Source organism: Chrysochloris asiatica, unplaced genomic scaffold (genome assembly GCF_000296735.1).
Source record: "Chrysochloris asiatica unplaced genomic scaffold, ChrAsi1.0 scaffold00008, whole genome shotgun sequence".
Lineage (NCBI taxonomy): Eukaryota > Metazoa > Chordata > Mammalia > Afrosoricida > Chrysochloridae > Chrysochloris > Chrysochloris asiatica.
Window position 1 is genome coordinate 31140092 of NW_006408526.1, and position 18272 is coordinate 31158363.

The 18272-nt window shown below is 46.2% G+C and overlaps 3 protein-coding genes across 7 annotated transcripts in view; all 3 read left to right on the forward strand.

Annotated features, from left to right (window-relative positions):
• KMT2A (lysine (K)-specific methyltransferase 2A) overlaps nt 1-7889 on the forward strand; it is a 125186-nt gene extending 117297 nt beyond the window's left edge. For 2 of the 4 annotated variants that reach the window (XM_006833878.1, XM_006833879.1), the window contains exons 34-36: nt 1592-1675; nt 2092-2221; nt 2936-7889. In XM_006833878.1, coding sequence (XP_006833941.1) covers nt 1592-1675; nt 2092-2221; nt 2936-3211 — 490 coding nt within the window. In that variant the 3' untranslated portion in view covers nt 3212-7889. The remainder of the gene's footprint in view (nt 1-1591; nt 1676-2091; nt 2222-2935) is intronic. The other 2 variants (XM_006833881.1, XM_006833880.1) reach the window with 1 other exon arrangement.
• Nucleotides 7890-8732: 843 nt separating this feature from the next.
• Nucleotides 8733-14258, forward strand: TTC36 (tetratricopeptide repeat domain 36). The gene is made up of 3 exons (XM_006833882.1): nt 8733-8868; nt 10492-10680; nt 13979-14258. Exons 1-3 carry the CDS (start codon nt 8757-8759, stop codon nt 14239-14241), a joined length of 564 nt encoding a protein of 187 aa, XP_006833945.1. The 5' UTR covers nt 8733-8756; the 3' UTR covers nt 14242-14258.
• Nucleotides 14259-14471: 213 nt separating this feature from the next.
• TMEM25 (transmembrane protein 25) lies at nt 14472-18012 on the forward strand. Of its 2 annotated transcripts, XM_006833883.1 has the most exons (9): nt 14472-14619; nt 15105-15201; nt 15469-15780; nt 16379-16669; nt 16854-16985; nt 17301-17331; nt 17479-17579; nt 17704-17793; nt 17939-18012. In XM_006833883.1, the coding sequence occupies exons 2-9, from the start codon at nt 15132-15134 to the stop codon at nt 18010-18012; spliced, it is 1101 nt and encodes a 366-aa protein (XP_006833946.1). In that variant the 5' UTR covers nt 14472-14619; nt 15105-15131. The 2 variants fall into 2 exon arrangements, with proteins under 2 accessions (XP_006833946.1, XP_006833947.1); XM_006833884.1 differs by lacking the exon at nt 14472-14619 and having other exon boundaries at nt 15132-15201; nt 17707-17793.
• Nucleotides 18013-18272: the final 260 nt, after the last annotated feature.

Genomic DNA, 18272 nt, shown 5'->3' on the forward strand with positions numbered 1-18272 from the left:
AGCTGCTCCGCGGGAGAAAGATGAGGCTTTCTACTCCCGTAAAGATTTACACCCTCGGAAACCCTATACAGGGTCGCTATGGGTCGGAACCGACTCGTTGGCACTTACCAACAACAACAACAAATATATATATAATGTAAATAAAATTGATGAAGATAATTCAAAAATAGTTGTAGTAGTGCATCTTACAATGAACTGCCAGAAATTCAAGCCAGATTCAGAAGAGAATATAAAATGAGGGATATGATTACTGATGTCAGATGGAGCTTGATGTTTACCTGTGTTTTATAGACTTAAAAGCATTCAACTGTGTAGTTGACCAATTATGGATAGCAGTCTGATGGATGGGAATTTTAGAACTGTACTCATGTGGAACTTGTACATAGACAATCGTGAACAGAAAAGGGTTTTAAAATCTGCAAAGGTGTGCATCAAGGTTGCATCCTTTCAGTATACTTACTCAATATGTTTGCTGAACAAATAATCCACGTAACTGGACTTTGTGAAGAAAAAATGTGGTATCAGAATTGGAGGAAGACTCATCAAATAACCTGTAATACACAGATTTTATAACATTCTGAAAGCAAAGAGGACTTGAAGCACTAACTGATGAAGATCAAAGACTTTTAGCCTTCAGTATGGATCACACTTCAATATAAAGAAAACAAAAATCCTCGTAACTGGACACAGTATGCAATATCAGGATAAACAAAGAAAGAAAAAATTGAAGTTACCAAGGATTCCATTTTACTGGATTCACAATCAATGCCCATTAAAGCAGCAGTCAAATCAAATGATATATTGCATTGACAAATCTACTGCAAAACACCTCTTTAAAGTGTTAAATATTAAAACTGTCACTTTGAGGACAAATGTATGCCTGACCCAAGCCATGGTGTTTTCATTTACCTCGCTGAAAACCGGATATTGAATGATGAGGGTGAAAAAGAAGTGATGCCTTTGAATTAATGTTGCAAAAAGAATATTAAGTATACCATGAACTGCTTAAAGAACAAACAAATCCATTTTAAAAGCAGTATAACCAGAATACTCCTAAGAAGGGATGATCGCAAGAGTTCATCTTGTGTACTTTGGGCATCTTATCAAGAACAAGACCATCCTGCTTGGCAAAGTAGAGGATCTGCACAAAAGAGGAAGCTCCTCAGTGAGATGAAGGGACATAATGGACACAAACATAGTAACTAATGTGAGGATGGTACGGGACCGGGTAGTTTTTCATGCATAGGGTTGTACATAGGGTCACTATGAGTCAGAATCAACTCAACAGCACTTAACAATGACAACAACAAATAACCCTAGAGCTATAAAAAGCCTTACTCCTAGCCCTAACCCAACCCTTACCCCTAACATTAACCCTAGTCCTAACCATAACCTTGGTGTAGTGCTATAGAATAAACACTGGACTGCTAACCCACAAAGTTGGCAGTTCAAGCCCACCAGCCACTCCTTGGAAAGCCTATAAAGGGTTGCTATGAGTTGGAACAGTCTCAGTGGCACTTAACAACAGCAATAATTTATATCACACATACTGTTGAAGAGAATTCATTAACAATATGCCTTGTCTCTTTAGGAGGGCAACTAGCATGGATTTGCCAATGCCTATGCGTTTCCGGCACTTAAAAAAGACTTCTAAAGAGGCAGTTGGTGTCTACAGGTATGACTGAAATTCTGGCTAGACTTATATATAACAAATGAAGTTTTCCAAAATCAAAGTTAGTCAAATGCTGGAGTTGCCTCCCTCATGCAGTGAGGTTTCTATGTATATCATTTCATTGAACCTGATGTATTGAGATCCTGTAACTCTTTGTGTTGAATAAGGAATTTAACACAATTAGCATTACAACATTACTTCTTCTAATGAGTTTCAAAATGAAGGACTGTTTCATCCTTAACTAGTTATTAAAACAGTTATTAAAAGAATTTGGATCCAAATTCTTTTTCTTCTTTCAAGTGTCTCTTTCCTGGAAGAGGAAACAGACCAGGAAATTTTATTCACTTATGCACGTACTCACACAATTAACTTTATTAACAAAATTTGTAGCTGATTACTCTCCCATCTTCCTGGCCTAGGTCTCCCATTCACGGCCGGGGCCTGTTCTGTAAGAGGAACATTGATGCAGGTGAGATGGTGATTGAATATGCAGGCAATGTCATCCGTTCCATCCAGACTGACAAGCGAGAGAAGTATTATGACAGCAAAGTAAGTGCTCACTTTATGTCTCTCAGTTCTTTTGTTTTGCTATGTTGCTGTTGTTAAGTGCTATTGAGTCCGTTCCAATTCATAACGACCATGTATAAGGTTTCCTAGGCTGTAAAATCTCTGTGCGAACAGAAAGTCTCATCTTTCTCCCTCAGAGTGGTTGGCAAACTCAAACGGAGGACCTTGTGGTTCGCAGTCCAGTGTTGTGAGTCGTATGGAGCCACCATGCTCCCCGTTTTGCTATAGAAAGGGACTGTGTACTATTAATATGCTTTCTGAATCCCAGAAGAAATAGCAGTTTATTGATTTAATGATGTGTAACATTTTAACATCGCTGAAGTTTGTGGTGAGTCCAGTATATGTTCAGAATGCACCCTAAGGATTAGTTTGTTTTGTTTTCTTTTAAAAACATACTCTTTGAAATTTTGTCTGAGTTGACCTCAGGATCTAAAACCCGTAGCTATGCGATTTTTAGATTTTCATTTCTGCAGAGATCATAAGAAACCTTTTGTCTCGCTATCTATAATCTAAGGATTCTTCATGGAATCATCTTGAAAGATTATATTTACTGGGAGAAACCTGGAAATTTTTAAAAGAAACTGTTCATCACCAGCTATACTATATAGAGGTCATAATCAGAATGAGTCTGGGAAATGTTTTCAAACCTAAGCTGTAATAAGTAACAAGTTTTTCTCCTTTTTCCTTCTTGTACAGGGCATTGGTTGCTACATGTTCCGAATTGATGACTCAGAGGTAGTGGATGCCACCATGCATGGAAATGCTGCACGTTTCATCAATCACTCATGTGAGCCTAACTGCTACTCTCGGGTCATCAATATTGATGGGCAGAAGCACATTGTTATCTTTGCCATGCGTAAGATCTATCGAGGAGAAGAACTCACATATGACTATAAGTTCCCTATTGAGGATGCCAGCAACAAGCTGCCCTGCAACTGTGGCGCCAAGAAATGCCGGAAGTTCCTAAACTAATGCTGCTCTTCTCCCCGAGTGTTGGAGTTCTAGGACCCAGGGCCATCCAAAGCAATGCTGAAAGCCTTTTCCAGCAACTAGGAGTTCCAGGATTGAGTGGGCACAGTTGAGGGGCCTCCATGATGGCTAAGCTCCCTATGTCCCATATTCACACTGTACATGTGATCACAGTCCTGGAGAAAGAGAGGAGGTCTTGAAGATCCATGATCAGTTTTCTTCTGGGGCCCCTCTGATTGTATGCTGTTGAAAAGTGGAAATTGGGGTCCCTAGCTGACTTGCCTGGAAGGAGCCTAGAGTGAGTGGGTTAGTTATGTTGGGAGGTTGGGCCTGAACTCAGGACTGGCGTGCGTGTCTTCTCAGAGTGAAGGTTGCCAGTCTTGGCTCAGCCTTTTCCCAAGCACTATTGGTGAAGGGGCAGGCAAGGCCCCCAATAAAGGGTTGGTTGGGTACCGGATAGTTTGCCAGCCAGGCCCAGTCTGTAGCCGTCTGTTGAACAAACAGAAGATATGTTGAATTTCCATAGTATCCTCCCACTTGATTCACTTCTGGTCGGGAGACAGGATTCCTTGCACCTTGGGTAACATAAGGCTGTCTTAGGGTTGTGCCAATTTATTACCAAACATTGAGCCTGTGGGCTTTAAGTGGGAGTCTTATCCCATGAGCCTTATCTCAGCCAATTACTTTTCTTGACAATAGGAGCGGCTTCCTTTTCTCATTCCTTCTCTTCACTCCACTTTCATTTCCCCTGTCCTACTTCATCCCACTGCTTTCTCATTCTTCTTTCTGGGTGATACAGGAGATTACCTCCCTGCTCAAGGACAACTCCCTATTGGGCATAGTACATGCCGACAGAAAGTTCTATGAGCCTGTAAGCACTCCAGGTGAGGAAGTGGACAGGAGCCATTGGATATAACCAGACAGAATTTCGAGAAATTTTCATAAAGCTCCACTGAGAGTTTTAAAAAAATATATATGTAGCATGATTTTCTAGAAAAGGAAAAAGATTATTTAAATAGGATTTGAATCATGCAACAACCAGAGTGTCTCAACCAGGATGACCTCTGTATTCTGTTCCTAGGACACAGTTACTTTCATTTCCCCCTTTTTCAGACATAGGAAGACTTAACTTTTAAAGGTCAATGTCCAGTTGAAGGCAGAACACTAATCAGATTTTAAGGCCCAAAACTTGGGGACTAGACCACCTTGTGTTGAGGAAACTCTGCCGTGTGTGTGAAATCCATGGACACCGCAAATTAAATGACACTACTGCCCTGATTACTCCTTAGGATGTGGTCAAAGCAACATCAAATGTTTCTTCTCTTCCTACCCACAAGACAGTGTCCTGAACCTGTTAAATTAAGTCATTGGATTTTACTCTGTTCTGTTTACAGTTTACTATTTAAGGTTTTATAAATGTAAATATATTTTGTATATTTTTCTATGAGAAGCACTTCATAGGGAGAAGCACTTAAGACAAGGCTATTTTTTAAACCGCGGTATTATCCTAATTTAAAAGAAGATCGGTTTTTAATAATTTTTTATTTTCATAGGATGAAGTTAGAGAAAATATTCAGCTGTACACACAAAGTCTGGTTTTCCTGCCCAACTTCCTCCTGGAAGGTGTACTTTTTGGTGTTTAATGGTGTAGCTTGTTTGTGCCCTGTTGACATAAGTAACTGTTTCCTGGGTTTGCTTTTCTACAATAAACGGAGGAGGTCACCCACTGTCATTGGGCCACTCCTCTCCTTCCCCTATGGAAGCTCCTCAAAATGCCATAGTAGTATCTTGATAAAATAGTTTCTCCTCATCTCTCCCACATTCTCTCCTTTCTGGCTGTAGCTCCAGAGTGGTGAGAGGTAGTACTCTTCCACATTTCCCTGATCTTATCTTCTTCAGAGTTAACTACCAACAAGTTGAATGGCAACTTGACATTTTCCATCACCATCTGCCTCATAGTTCACCTCCTTTCCTTTCCCTTTGCCCACCAAATCCTCATACCTGCAAAGAACCCATTGATTTCCTTGTGCCCTCTTTTGGGGCAGCCCGTTGAAACTGAAGCACAGTCTGACCACTCACGATAAAGCAGATTTTTCTCTGCCTCTGCCACAAGGTTTCAGAGTAGTGTAGCCCAGTAGAGGGTGGGGCACCCTTTTCTCGTCACAAGAAGCCCATTCCTATGGAAGTCTAGCAAAGCAATACAACTCAGCCCAGCACACTCTGCCCCAGGACTCACGGCTCTGCTGTGCCTTCATCCTGGGCTCCCGTCTCTTCCATGACCTTAAGAACTCTGTCTGGTGGCTTTGCTGGAACATTGTCACTGTCGTGCAGGGAGCCTAGCACTGTGGCCAGGATGGCAGAGACTTCCTTGTCATCATGGAGAAGTGCCAGCAGGGGACTGGGGAAAAGCACTGTACCCAGACCTCATCTCCCTTCCTCCTTTTGCCCATGAACAAGATAGAGTGGCCCTAGGGGTTCCACTCGTATCTTGTTCCCTTTATTATTGCACTGTGTGAGGTTTATTTTGTAAGTCCTTTTATCCCTTTTTTTTTTTTTTTTAAAAAAAAAAAAAAAAAAAACTTAAGCTGCATTTGTTACTGAAATGATTAATGCACTGATGGGTCCTGAATTCACATTGAGAAAGACCCAAAGGCCAGTCAGAGGGTGGGGGAAACTCAGCTAACTAGACCTAGTTACCGCCCTGCTAGGCCGTGCTGTACTGTGAGCCCCCTCCTCGTTTCTCTTCTACCAACCCCAAACCCTGAGGATGGGAGGAACCCACATCCTTCCTTCTCCTGCCAGCTGCAGATGGTTTGCCTTGCCTTTCTACTCCCTCATTGTCAACCACAGAAACGAGAAATTCCTCTACAGCTCAGCCTTGAGTCCATTGCCAAACTTCAGCATACCTGCCAGCATCTTGGGGGATAAGCCAAAGTTTCTCTACAAGAGGAAACAAAGGCAAAAATGGCATAGCGATCTCCAAAACACCTCGTAAATTTGTTTTGAAAGTGACCAAGGTGTTGCAGCCTGAAGAACTGTGGTGGGTCATTTTCCCAAGCATCCCCCAAGGGACAAACCCCTATGGAGTAACAGCTGCAAACCTGGTCAGTTCTCAGTGAGAGAGCCAGCTCACTTTTAGCTTTGCTGCTAGAACCTGTCGTGGCTGCATTTCCTGGTGGCCAGTGTAAACTGTAATTAGAGTAGCTGCCTGACTCTGAACCTATGGCCAGAACTTGGTCCCTTGGCTCCCTCTGTTATGGTCCACCACCTCTAGCACAGCCCCTCCTATTTTTACACCAATAACAAGATTTAAGGGGGAAGCCTTGGCAGCTATAAGTTTTCAACCACACTCCTTTGCCGGGATCCAGCCCACCATCCTGCTCACCTCAGTGAAACACCCCGGCCAATGCAGTCAGCACTGCGCAGCTCTCTTGATTTAAAAAAAAAACAAAAAAACAAAAAAAAACAACAACACCTTTTAATGAATGTATATTTCTAAAGGACTGACATCAATCAAATTATCTGAAAATACTAAAGGTCAAAACCTTGTCCAATGTTAACATTTCAGTTTAATTTGGGGGTTCCTTTTTTTTTTTTTTTTTTTTTAATAGAAATCAAGTATGTTATTTTGAAGGAAAAGTGGGTCATTACAAAGGGCTGGGTGTAATTTTATGTTGAAGTTCCGTCATTTTAAAGCAATACAAGGTTATTGAGCAAATGGTATTGTGCCGAATCATGAATACCAGTCAAGTCTCGCACTCTGAAAACTTGCAACTTTTTTTGTTTGTTTTGGTTTTCAAATAAATATAAATATGATATATATAGGAACTATTATAGTAATGCACCATGTAACAAAGCCTAGCTCAGTCCATGGCTTTTAATTCTCTTTAACACTATAGATAAGGATTGTGTTACAGTTGCTAGTAGAGGCAGGAAAATGTCAGTCTGGCATTCCTCTGATTCCCTACATGGGGGAAAACCAAACCGTAAAGGGATGGTAAGCTGTCCATTCCTAGGATCAGAGAGAAATGTGAAAATGGTGTCACCTGGATCTTTTCTGCCCGTGAATGTTGCCAGTCAGTACCTGTACTCCTTGTTTCTCTCTTTTTGGTTATGAATGTTGGGGTTACCACCTGCATTTAGGGGAAAATTGTGTTCTGTGCTTTCCTGGTATCTTGTTCCGAGGTACTCTAGTTCTGTCTTTCAACCAAGAAAATAGACTTGTGGTGTTTCTTTTATTGAACTTTTAACAGTCTCTTTAGTAAATACAGGTAGTTGAATAATTGTTTCAAGAGCTCAACAGATGACAAGCTTCTTTTCTAGAAATAAGACATTTCTTGACAACTTTATCACGTATAACAGATCTTTTGTTTTTTCTTTTTCTTTTTTTTTTTTTTCCTGTGTTCTTCCAAGCTTCTGGTTAAAGAAAAAGAAAGAAAAAAAAAAAAGAAAACATGTCTGAAGTCCATCAGTGTTAACTCCCTGTGATGACAGGGATGAAGGAAAATACTTTAATAGTTCAAAAATAATAATGCTGAAAGCTCTCTACGAAAGACTGAATGTAAAAGTAAAAAGTGTACATAGTTGTAAAAAAAAAAAAAAGGAGTTTTTAAACATGTTTATTTTCTATGCACTTTTTTTTATTTAAGTGATAGTTTAATTAATAAACATGTCAAGTTTATTGCTGCAGATGGTTGAGCTTTCTTTTGGACCCTGGTTGGGACCGGAAACTGGATGGGAGGGAGGGGTTGGATAGCCTACAACCAGACTACAAAGTACCTTCCACAGTCCTTCATTTTAAGGTGGAATCAGTAGATCATTTCCCACCCCCTTCCCAGTTCCAAGGAACCCTGGTGTTGCTGTGGGTTAGGCACTGGGCTACTAACCACCAGGTTGGTTCAAACCCACCAGCCACTCACTCCACAGGAGGAAAATGAGAGACTGGTCCCATAAAGATTTACATCTAGGAAACCCTATCTAAGATCACTATAAGAATCACTCAATAGCAGTGGGTTTGTTCCTCAGGTTCCAATCCACTGACTCTCTAACTGAATACAGTTTTTGGTTTTTGCTCATCAATCATGATTGGGACCTAATTAATTCTGGACACGAGAAGGGGTCAGGAAGACAACAAAACAGTTCTTTTTCCATCTATTTAGCCTTCCCACCACTATCCAGAATAGGTCAAGCAGTGGTCTCTAGCAATTTGTACACATTCTGACTATAACAAAAGCAGTGCAGGGAGAAGTTCGAGAGTGCCGTCTCTTTGCTCCACCTTAAGACCAAAATTGCATTTGTTTACTCTGTGTTCCTACCCTAAGATGGGGGTTGCAGTTGAGAAAGATCTGTAAATACCCTGTCAGAGTCCTGGGCCACTAACCTGAGGCAGAAGGGGTTGAACTTACACTACAGCCAATAGATAGAAGAAGCTCCTCATTGGGGGAAGGTTCTCAGACAGAACCTCCCCCTCAGCTATTAGAGGCTCTGGCCTGCCCTCCTTTGTCCTCTTTATTCTAAGTCACACTTTTGGAATCTGGAGTTGTGCGCCATGGGAACTCCAAATGATCAGGCAGTGTTGCAGGCCATCTTCAACCCTAACACCCCATTTGGAGATGTTGCAGGTTTGGACATGGGAGAGGAAGCAGAGGACGAAGATGAAGGTGAGCCTTTGACCTTGGAGTATAGCACTTTCCTGTGGTGGAGGTGGGTTTTTTTTAAGGCCTCTTGTTCCAAGGTCCTGGGATTCTGATTGAGAATGTAATCAAAGAGGGTGCATCTTGAGTGCATTGATACTGATGGGTCTGATAAGAGTCAGAGGAAAAAATGAGGGTTTGTCTCAGTCCTTCAGCCCCTACAACTTGGAAATCACTTCATCACTTAATTCACCCCATTATCCACACTTCATTCTGTTTATTTTGAGTAGGAATGAGAGGTTAAAACTCCACTTATTTATCATAACACAGAATATCACCAAACATATGATGGAAGATAGAAACAAAGCAGGGGGTGGCTCAGTTGAATGGCTTCCAACATAAGCAAACAGAACCAACAGTCAGTAAGTACTATTACAGGCCAAAACCCTCAAGGTGCAGTAGTTGGACACTCCGCTGAGAACTGAAAGCTCAGTGTTCCCAACCCGCCAGCCATTCAGCAATCTGCTTCCATAAAGACTTCCAACCTTGAAGTCACAGGGTCAGCAGTTCAAACCCACCAACTCCTCAGAAACTTTATACAGGGTCACTATGAGTCGATTAAACAGCTTAGGGGTTTTGTGTATTTTCAACAAGACTACGTAGGATTTTTTTGGTTTAAGGTTTAAGACTTGCCTCAGAGTAATTGAGACTTTCTCAGGGGTTCATACAACCTTAACTGTTCTATAAAATCTGAATTTCTTTAAAATTCTGTTCTGTACTTTCCCCTTTTGATCAGAATTCTATAGAATCTATGTACATTAATGGTACCTGGACATCATCTAGTTTTGGTCTACAGCAAAGGAGGCAGTACAACAATTGGTCTTTATTTGCCAAGACCAACAGAAGAAAAAAAGTCAGGAATTGGAGGAGAAAATGGAATGCATGGCTAATGACCTCCATGAACAACAGCATCTGGTCTTTCTTTTATTAGTTTAGATTCTACTTTTTTCTCTGGGTATTTTGTTAATATTGAAGCCCTATCATGAGCCACTGTCCTAGGTGCTAGATATGAAGTGATGAGTAGTATAAACTCCCCTTCAGGAAGTATATGGCTCATGGAGAGCTGGGAGTCCAGATCACACAGAAAGACGGCTGCCAGTGGCTGACAAGGCAACTGAGAGTGGAGATAATAAAATGTTGTCATGACAGAGTTGGGAACTGAAAAGGAGTTTGGAACAGGATCAGGATTGTTAAAAAGCAGTTGGGAAGAGGATAAGGATTATTATTATAAGGAGTTTGGAAAAGGATACAGATTTAGTAAAGTAGAGAAAGGGAGGGGTGGAGTAAGTGAAATTCATTAGTGTTTGTTGGGAAATGAATCAATGTTTCTTACTGCAAGTTAGATGAGAAATAAGGCTGTAGAGGTAGGAAAGCAAGAGCAGCAGGAAGACCAGCTATGGAATTTGGACTCTTATGCTCTGTGTAATCCAACCAAGGTCCCTTCCCTATGTCCCTTTGCCACTTGAGCAGTGCTAGCTCCCATCCTTGATGACCTCAGCTCGTCCATTCCTAAACACTGCACCTAAACCCTCAAGGGACCTTTGCTTCTTGGCTCCCAACTTCACATCTACCTGTCCCTCCCTGGCACAGATGGAATTTTCCCTGGAGAACAACTGGAACAGTCAAAGGCCCTGGAGCTCCAGGGGGTGATGGCAGCAGAGGCTGGGGACTTCAGCACAGCCCTGGAGAGGTTTGGACAAGCCATCTGCCTGCTGCCTGAGAGGGCCTCTGCCTACAACAACCGCGCCCAGGCCCGGCGACTCCAGGGAGATGTGGCAGGTGAGGAGACATCCTGGAGCCTCTGCAGAAGGGATCTGGAGCACAGACCAGAGATGAAGTGGCTGTGGGGCTGGTATTGTGTCTGGGAGGGAGATGTCACCTAACCCCTCTGAAACCTGTACTCTTATCTATAAACTATCTTGTATGAGCCCTGTTGGCCTCACAGGGTAATTGTGAAAGAAGAGATTAAAACCTACTGCTATGGAGTCAATTCTGACTCCCAGTGACCCTGTAGGACAGAGTAGAACTGTCCCATAGGGTTTCCAGTTGCAAATCCTTATGGAAACAGACTGCTTCATCTTTCTCCCATGGAGCCATGATACATTTGAACCACTGACTTTTAAGTTAACCATCAAACACTTTAACCACAGTTTCACACAGTAATTGCATATTAATAATAAATGTTAACATTTATCGAAAGCCTACTCTGTGACAATTGGTAAGGTGCTTAGGACAAAAAAATTGTTGGTGGTGGTAGGTGCCATCAAGTCAGTACCGACTCATAGCAACCCTATACACAACAGAACGAAACAATGCCCAGTCCTGGGCCAACTTCACAATTGTTGCCACACTTGAGCCCATTGATACTAACACTTGGCCAATCCATCTCACTGGGGGTCTTCCTCTTTTTCTCTGACCCTCCACCTTACCAAACATGATATCCTTCTCCAGTGACTGGTCCCTTCTGACAATATGTCCGAAGTTTGAGAGACGAAGTTTGGCCATTTTGGCCTCCAAGGAGCACTCTGGCTTCACTTCTTCCAACACAGATCTGTTGGTTCTTTTGGCAGCCCATGAAACATTCAATATTCTCCAACACCATAACTCAAAAGCATCAATTCTTCTACAGTCTTCCTTATTCACTGTCCAACTTTCACATGCATATGAGATTCTTGAAAATACCATGGCTTGGGTCAGGTGTACCTCAGCACTCAAGCTGACATCTTTGCTCTTCAACACTTTAAAAAGGCCTTGTGCAGCAGATTTGCCTAATGCAGTACGTCATTTGATTTCTTGACTGCTGCGTCCATGAGTGTTGATAGTTGATCCAAGAAAAGTAAGTCCTTGACAACTTCAATCTTTTCTCCGTTGATAAGAACAAAGATAAAAGATGTTATTTGTAGCTAGCATTTACAGAGCAGTTACTGTGTGCCAGGCACTGTTCTATGTTGTAGTTAAACACCGAGTCTGTTCTGACTTTTTGACCCTGTACAGGGTTTCTGAGTGGCTGGTTAGTTTGAATGGCCAACTTTGTGGTTCAAACGGACATTTTGGTCCATTGTCTATTCTACAGTGCCACACCAGGACTTTACATATATGATTGCTTAATCCTCACCACCATAAAAGAGATGTGCTATTATTATCGCCATTTTACAAATGAGAAGCTAAGAGTTAAGTAACTTGCCCACTAATCACACAGCAAGAAATGGCAGAGCTGGGATTTGAAGCCAGGTGGTAGGGTTCCACAATGTGTTCTTTTAATCCCCACAAGATATTGTTCCTCCAGGAGCTCGCATCTAGGAGATCGAACAGACCCAGTATTACAATACTAGCAAGAAAGGGAGAAGGCTCTCTGCTCCTGAAGGGTGAGTTCTGAAGGAGTAGTAGAAGTAGGAGAAGGTAGAGCCTGCAGAGCCCAGATGGCCCATGGCCTGAAGAGAGAAAAGGATTTTAGATCTCCAGACAGCAGGGAGTGACAGGCTGGATAACAAAAAGCCAAGGGCCAGCTGGTGAAGACTTCTGAATGTCAGGCTGAGGTCAGAATGTGTCTTGAAAACATGGGGAATCACCGAAGTTTTAACTAGGGAGTGACTGGATTAAATTTACTGCATTCGGGTTGTTCTGGCTGGAGTGGGGACAGAGGGGGCCATGCTGGAACCAAGAGCCCAGGCTCATGCAAAGATGTAAGCCATGGAAGGGTTGTGGGGAACTACTTGATTATTACTATTAGTGGTGATGAGCTAACTGCTCCAGGACCCTCAATGCCAGGTTGGGGAGTTTGGATTCAATTCTAGGAAAAATGGGGAACCCCCAACCTTCCCTTTTCAGGGTTTGTCCAGGGTAGGGAAATAGAAGTCACTGGAGACAACCTGTAAACCGAAACCCAAGAAGTGCAAAGGCAATTCTGCCTGGAGAGACTTTCCATTCCCCTCTGAGGGAAACCAAGGACCCTGCAGTCTGAGAACTTCAGAACTATCAAGGGACCAAACCACACATAGACAGGACAGGAAGACTAGTCATGTTCCAAAAAGATGCTGGAGATCCTCAGGTACCCTGCCAGGCTCTTCAGAAGACTGGAGATGAGAGTAAATTGAGGCAACGCCTAAAAGAAATGCAGGCTGCTCAACCAGAGGTCTGAGGTTTCACACTACTTTGAAGACAATAAAAAAATAAAAATAAAATAGTGGAAACCAGCTCTGGTTCCACATCTCCTACAAAAGAAATTAGGTACAAATCATTTCGATCGGGGAGATTAAAGACCATCAAATGGAGTCCAAGAAACAGGTGAGAAACAGCTGTTCTAAAGCAGGCTGTGGGAGGAAAATCCTCAAAAGGAAATGAATGAAAAATGACTTTATTTGTACAAAGTAGTTACACATTTAACTAATTTGGGGGGACCCTGGGATTCAGATTCAGTCACTATGGCTGGTGCTTAATGACATGTATGTGATAAGTTGCCTGCTATGTGCTCGGTTCATTAACCATTCTATAATCTTTGGTGTACTGTCGATTTTAACTATTGCGACCCCAAATGACAAAGTGTAACTTCCCATAGGATTGTCTAGCCTGACTCCTGGTGTGGCGCTTTAGGATCAGCCACTGGACCACGAACCAGAGGTCCGCGGTTCAAATCCACCAGCTGCTCCTCGGAAAGCCTATACAGGGTCGCTGAATCAGAACTGACTCCACTACTCTTAACAACAATCTTTAGGGTAGCTGATCACCAGGCCTTTCTCCCCATAGCAGCTGGTTGTGGGTTCCAGCCACCATCCTTTAGCTTAGCAGATTCGTGCCTAACAATCGCACCACCAGGGCCCCTTTTTGCTTATCAAGTGGTGAGGAAATAGGTGCAAGGAAGGACCTGGATTTTATAGTCCCAGCTCTGCCACTAACTGCGCAGGTCAGAGCACGGTTTCTCCCTCTTTCATTCTTCATCTGTGTAATGGGAATAACAATCCCTAACTCTAGGATCAAATTTCTGCGTCTGTGCAGGCATGTAGTAAAAAGGCCCGATCCAGTGACTACTAATGTGCCGGCTTGGGCTCCTGCTCTAACTCTTGCCCCGTCCGCCCCGCAGGCGCCCTGGAGGACCTAGAGCGTGCAGTGGAGCTGAGCGGAGGTCGGGGTCGCGCCGCCCGCCAGGGCTTCGTGCAGCGCGGACTCCTGGCGCGGCTGCAGGGCCGAGACGACGACGCCAGGAGGGACTTCGAGCTGGCGGCGCGGCTGGGGAGCCCCTTTGCGCGACGCCAGCTGGTGCTGCTCAATCCGTACGCCGCGCTGTGCAACCGCATGCTGGCCGACATGATGGGGCAGCTGCGCGGCACTCGCAATGGGCGATGAGCGCGAGGACGCTGGCGGGGATTGCTCCAAACCAATAAAGCAGCTGACTCCTCTTCCGATTCTTCTTGTTTCGGCGTCCAGCCCCCACCCCCACCCAGGGCCCCCGCGCCAGCCTCGCAGGTGGAAGGGAGCCAGGCAAGCAAGTGTACCCAGCGTGGGCGGCCCTCCGCACATGACAGAACCGGCCGGGGGTGGGGTGGGGTGGGGTGGTGGTGGTGGTGAGCCTCCTCCCGCCCACCTGCCCTGGGGGAGGGGCACATCGGGCCCGCGGGTCGGGCATTGATTGACACTGCCTGGCGCAGCCCGGGCCCCTGCAGCAGACTGCGGTGCTCATCAGACCTGAGCAGTTGCTCGGGCTGCTCTTAGGGAGGGAGCCAGGTGAGCAGCCGTGGGATTCTGGGGGCGGGGTGGGGCCGCAGATACTGGGTTCCTCCTCTTTGGTACAAACCCACTCGAGCGACCTAAGGGACTGGAGAGGGGGCTTAGTGCGACAGACGGGAGAAGGAGTGGGGCAGGAGAGAGGCAGAGGTCGGGGGACGAATGATGCCTTTGGGGAAGTCTGCGTGTTTGTGCCTGGGCTTGTGGAGGGGGGCGGTACCCGGTTGCTCCTAGTCTCCGTTTCTCTGTGGGTTTGCGATTCGCCCCTGAGAGAGTCAGTGCGCGGTGCTGCGCCAACAGAGTGTCCTAGTGCGTTCTGGGTGGATTTTTACCTTTGGGTTTAGCTGTTGGTGTCTCCCTTAGCCTCAGGGGAATCTGTTTCCACACACTTCTTTTTGTTTATGGAGAGTCAATTCCGGGAGGAAAAGTCGTAGCCCCGCCTCCTCTCGCCGGCACTAACACTAAGGCCCGCCCCCTTCTCTCAGCGGCCTGGGGCTCAGGTCCGGGCCACTATGGCACTTCCTCCACGGGCTGCTACCCTCCCGCACACACTGCTGCTGCTGCCAGTCCTTCTGAGCTCAGGTACACCCTTGTCCATCCTTTGGCCAAGCACTTTTAGGGCCCAAAGCTCCCTTTCTCCCATCCTTGCCCACACCATCTGCAGGCCCCAAGCTCCAGCTCCAGGTTTTCCCCACCCACCTACCTACCCAAGGTCCAGCGAGTACCTTGTCAGCAACCCAGGTTCTTTGCCTCTTGGCCTGCTGCCTCTGTAAGGGAACTTTGATCCTGGTCACAGCACAATACTAGCCTTCCCCCACCCCTCCCCAGAGGCCCCCTGCTGTGTTCCAGGTTGGGGGGAGTTGGCGCCACAAATTGATGGTCAGACCTGGGCTGAACGGGCACTTCGGGAGAATGAACGCCATGCCTTCACCTGCCGAGTGGCAGGTGGACCTGGTGTCCCTCGGCTGGCCTGGTACCTGGATGGACAACTGCAGGAGGCCAGCACGTCTAGACTGCTGAGTGTGGGCGGACAGGCCTTCTCTGGAGGCACCAGCACCTTCACTGTCACTGCCCAAAGGGCCCAACATGAGCTCAACTGCTCCTTGCAGGACCTGGGCAGTGACCGATCCCCCAATGCCTCTGTCATCCTCAACGTACAATGTGAGTGCCCTGGAGTGGGTAGGGACCTTTGCCTAGGGACCCCAATAGCCACTGGGCATGTGGTTCGAGAGGACATTTAACAATGAGCACATACTATGTGCCTGGTACTTTCTGAGCACTTTTCAAATATTAGCTCTCTTAGAGTCCTGATGTGGCACTATTGGATAAAATACTGGATCACAAGGTTGACGGTTCAGACTCACCAGCCGCTCCTTGGAAACCCTCTACGGGGTCACTGTGAGTCAGAACTAACTCAAAGCCATTTAACAACAACAGTAACAGTCCTTGTGATAATCTATAAGGTCATTTACTCCTGTTAGTCCCATGTTGCATATGAGAAAACTGAGTCACAAAGAGGTTAAGCAATGTGCTACTGGTGGTAAGTAGCAGAGCCAAGATTCAAATTCACTCATTTGGACTCTAGTGTCCATGCTCTTAATCTCTATGAATGCTGCCTCTCCTGGTGGCCCTGCTTCCCAGGAGGAAGTCCTGCCCCAGGAGGAGTTCAGTCCCCAGGCTCCATTCTGGGCTTGGGAAGAAAGGGGCCTAGTATGAACGCGGTGATGAAAGCATATTATTGGCTTCTGCTTTGTCCCAGTTAAGCCAGAAATTGCCCAGGTTGGAGCCAAGTACCAGGAAACTCAGGGCCCAGGCCTCCTGGTTGTTCTTTTTGCCCTGGTGCGTGCCAACCCTCCTGCCAATGTGACCTGGATCGACCAGGACGGGCCTGTGACTGTCAACACCTCTGACTTTCTGGTGCTGGATGCACAGAACTACCCCTGGCTCACCAACCACACGGTGCAGTTGCAGCTCCGCAGCCTGGCGCACAACCTCTCAGTGGTAGCCACCAATGATGTGGGTGTGACCAGTGCTTCTCTTCCAGCCCCAGGTGAGCATTGCCAGCAGCTGGCATAGTCAGACCTCAGGTGAGTGCAGGGATCATGGTAAGAAATGGGGGCAGGAGGGCTATCCTTTCAGTGAGTCTTGTGGATTACTGTCCACCCCCACCTTGAGCAAGGAAGACAGAGGGGTGCCGATGGCATCTTGGAATCTAACTAAGGGATAACCTGCAGGGCTCCTGGCCACTCGGGTGGAAGTGCCACTTCTGGGCATCGTTGTGGCTGGAGGGCTTGCCCTGGGCACCCTGGTGGGTTTCAGCACCTTGGTGGCCTGCCTGGTCTGCAGGAAGGAGAAGAAAACCAAAGGTAGGGCCAGGGGCTCTGGGGGGTAGAGGGCAGCTGAGGGGGATAAGCAGGGAAGGAGTGGGTAGCAAGGGCAGTGAGTGACACTGGGCAGAGCAGGTTGTCTCTAACAGGTTGCAGAAGACTTCAAGATAGGTACATGGGTGAGACAACATGCTTCCAGGTAGCAGGGCCAAGTACTGGGAACCCGGTCTCTGGGCCCAGGGTCAGGACTGGGCATCAGAGAAACCCTTGCCTGAGGGTCTTGGGTCAGAGAGGCTTGGGGGCAGTGAGTAAGTGGGGACCTTGAGGGTCAGCGGCACGGTTCTTTCTCCTCAGGCCCCTCCCGGCGCCCATCTCTGATCTCCAGGTAAGTCCCTGGGTGAATGGGCAGAACTGAAATGCAGGCCACAGAAGAAGCCTGAGGACTCTGGGAGGTCTGGAGCATGCCCCAAAATAGGAAGCTGTGCCTGCTGCTACCAGGGCATGCATAGCCTAGCCTTTGTCTGCTCTGCAGTGACTCCAACAACCTGAAACTCAGCAATGTGCGCCTGCCTCGGGAGAACATGTCCCTCCCGTCCAACCTGCAGCTCAACGACCTCACCCCGGATTCCAGAGGTACAGTTCTCCCTGCTCTAGTCAAGCTGTTTCAGAGAAAAAGAGAAAAAGCTTGGTGTTTCAGAAGGCCCAGGTACCGTCAGACTCCCTCCTCATCCTGGGCACTACCCTGTTTGTCACCCAGCAGGGAAACCAGCAGACCGGCAGGTGGCTCGAAACAACAGCCGGCCAGAGCTTCTGGACCCTGAGCCCGGCGGCCTCCTCACCAGCCGAGGTACTGGGCAAAGCCTGCTGCCCTCCTCTGCTCCCTGCCTCCAGTGCTTATACCAAAAGCCTCTGAGTTCTAGGGAACAGAGTGGGGTCTCCCAACTTCCAAGGAATGAGAGTCACTGAGTCCCTGGACATGTCTGACTCCGCAGGCTTCATCCGTCTCCCGATGCTGGGCTATATCTACCGAGTGTCCAGTGTGAGCAGTGATGAGATTTGGCTGTGAGTGGAGGTCCAGACATGGGTGCTGTCTTGGCTTCTGGGCACCCTCTCATTCCTCCTCCAAGGCACCTTCTGCCTGGCCTTGTGGCTAACATGAGGTCATACCATTGCCATTTTGGCTTTCCTACCTGGCTGGGTACCTTCTTTGTCATCTTCACTGTGCGTTTCACTAGGATCTGGTCCAGTGGCACCCTGGTAACCAGACCCAAGCCCCTTGTTCTAATGCAGTTGGCCTTTGCATAGGAAGTCTATGTCCAGGCACAT

Excerpts from the sequence above, each read along its gene's own strand:
- TMEM25 (XM_006833883.1), top strand. The coding sequence starts at position 15,132 with ATGGCACTTCCTCCACGGGCTGCTACCCTCCCGCACACACTGCTGCTG. Across the intron at positions 15,781-16,378 it reads TGTCATCCTCAACGTACAAT|TTAAGCCAGAAATTGCCCAG; the intron begins GTGAGTGCCCTG and ends GCTTTGTCCCAG. Across the intron at positions 17,794-17,938 it reads CGGCCTCCTCACCAGCCGAG|GCTTCATCCGTCTCCCGATG; the intron begins GTACTGGGCAAA and ends CTGACTCCGCAG.
- TTC36 (XM_006833882.1), top strand. The coding sequence starts at position 8,757 with ATGGGAACTCCAAATGATCAGGCAGTGTTGCAGGCCATCTTCAACCCT. Across the intron at positions 8,869-10,491 it reads AGCAGAGGACGAAGATGAAG|ATGGAATTTTCCCTGGAGAA; the intron begins GTGAGCCTTTGA and ends TCCCTGGCACAG. Across the intron at positions 10,681-13,978 it reads ACTCCAGGGAGATGTGGCAG|GCGCCCTGGAGGACCTAGAG; the intron begins GTGAGGAGACAT and ends TCCGCCCCGCAG.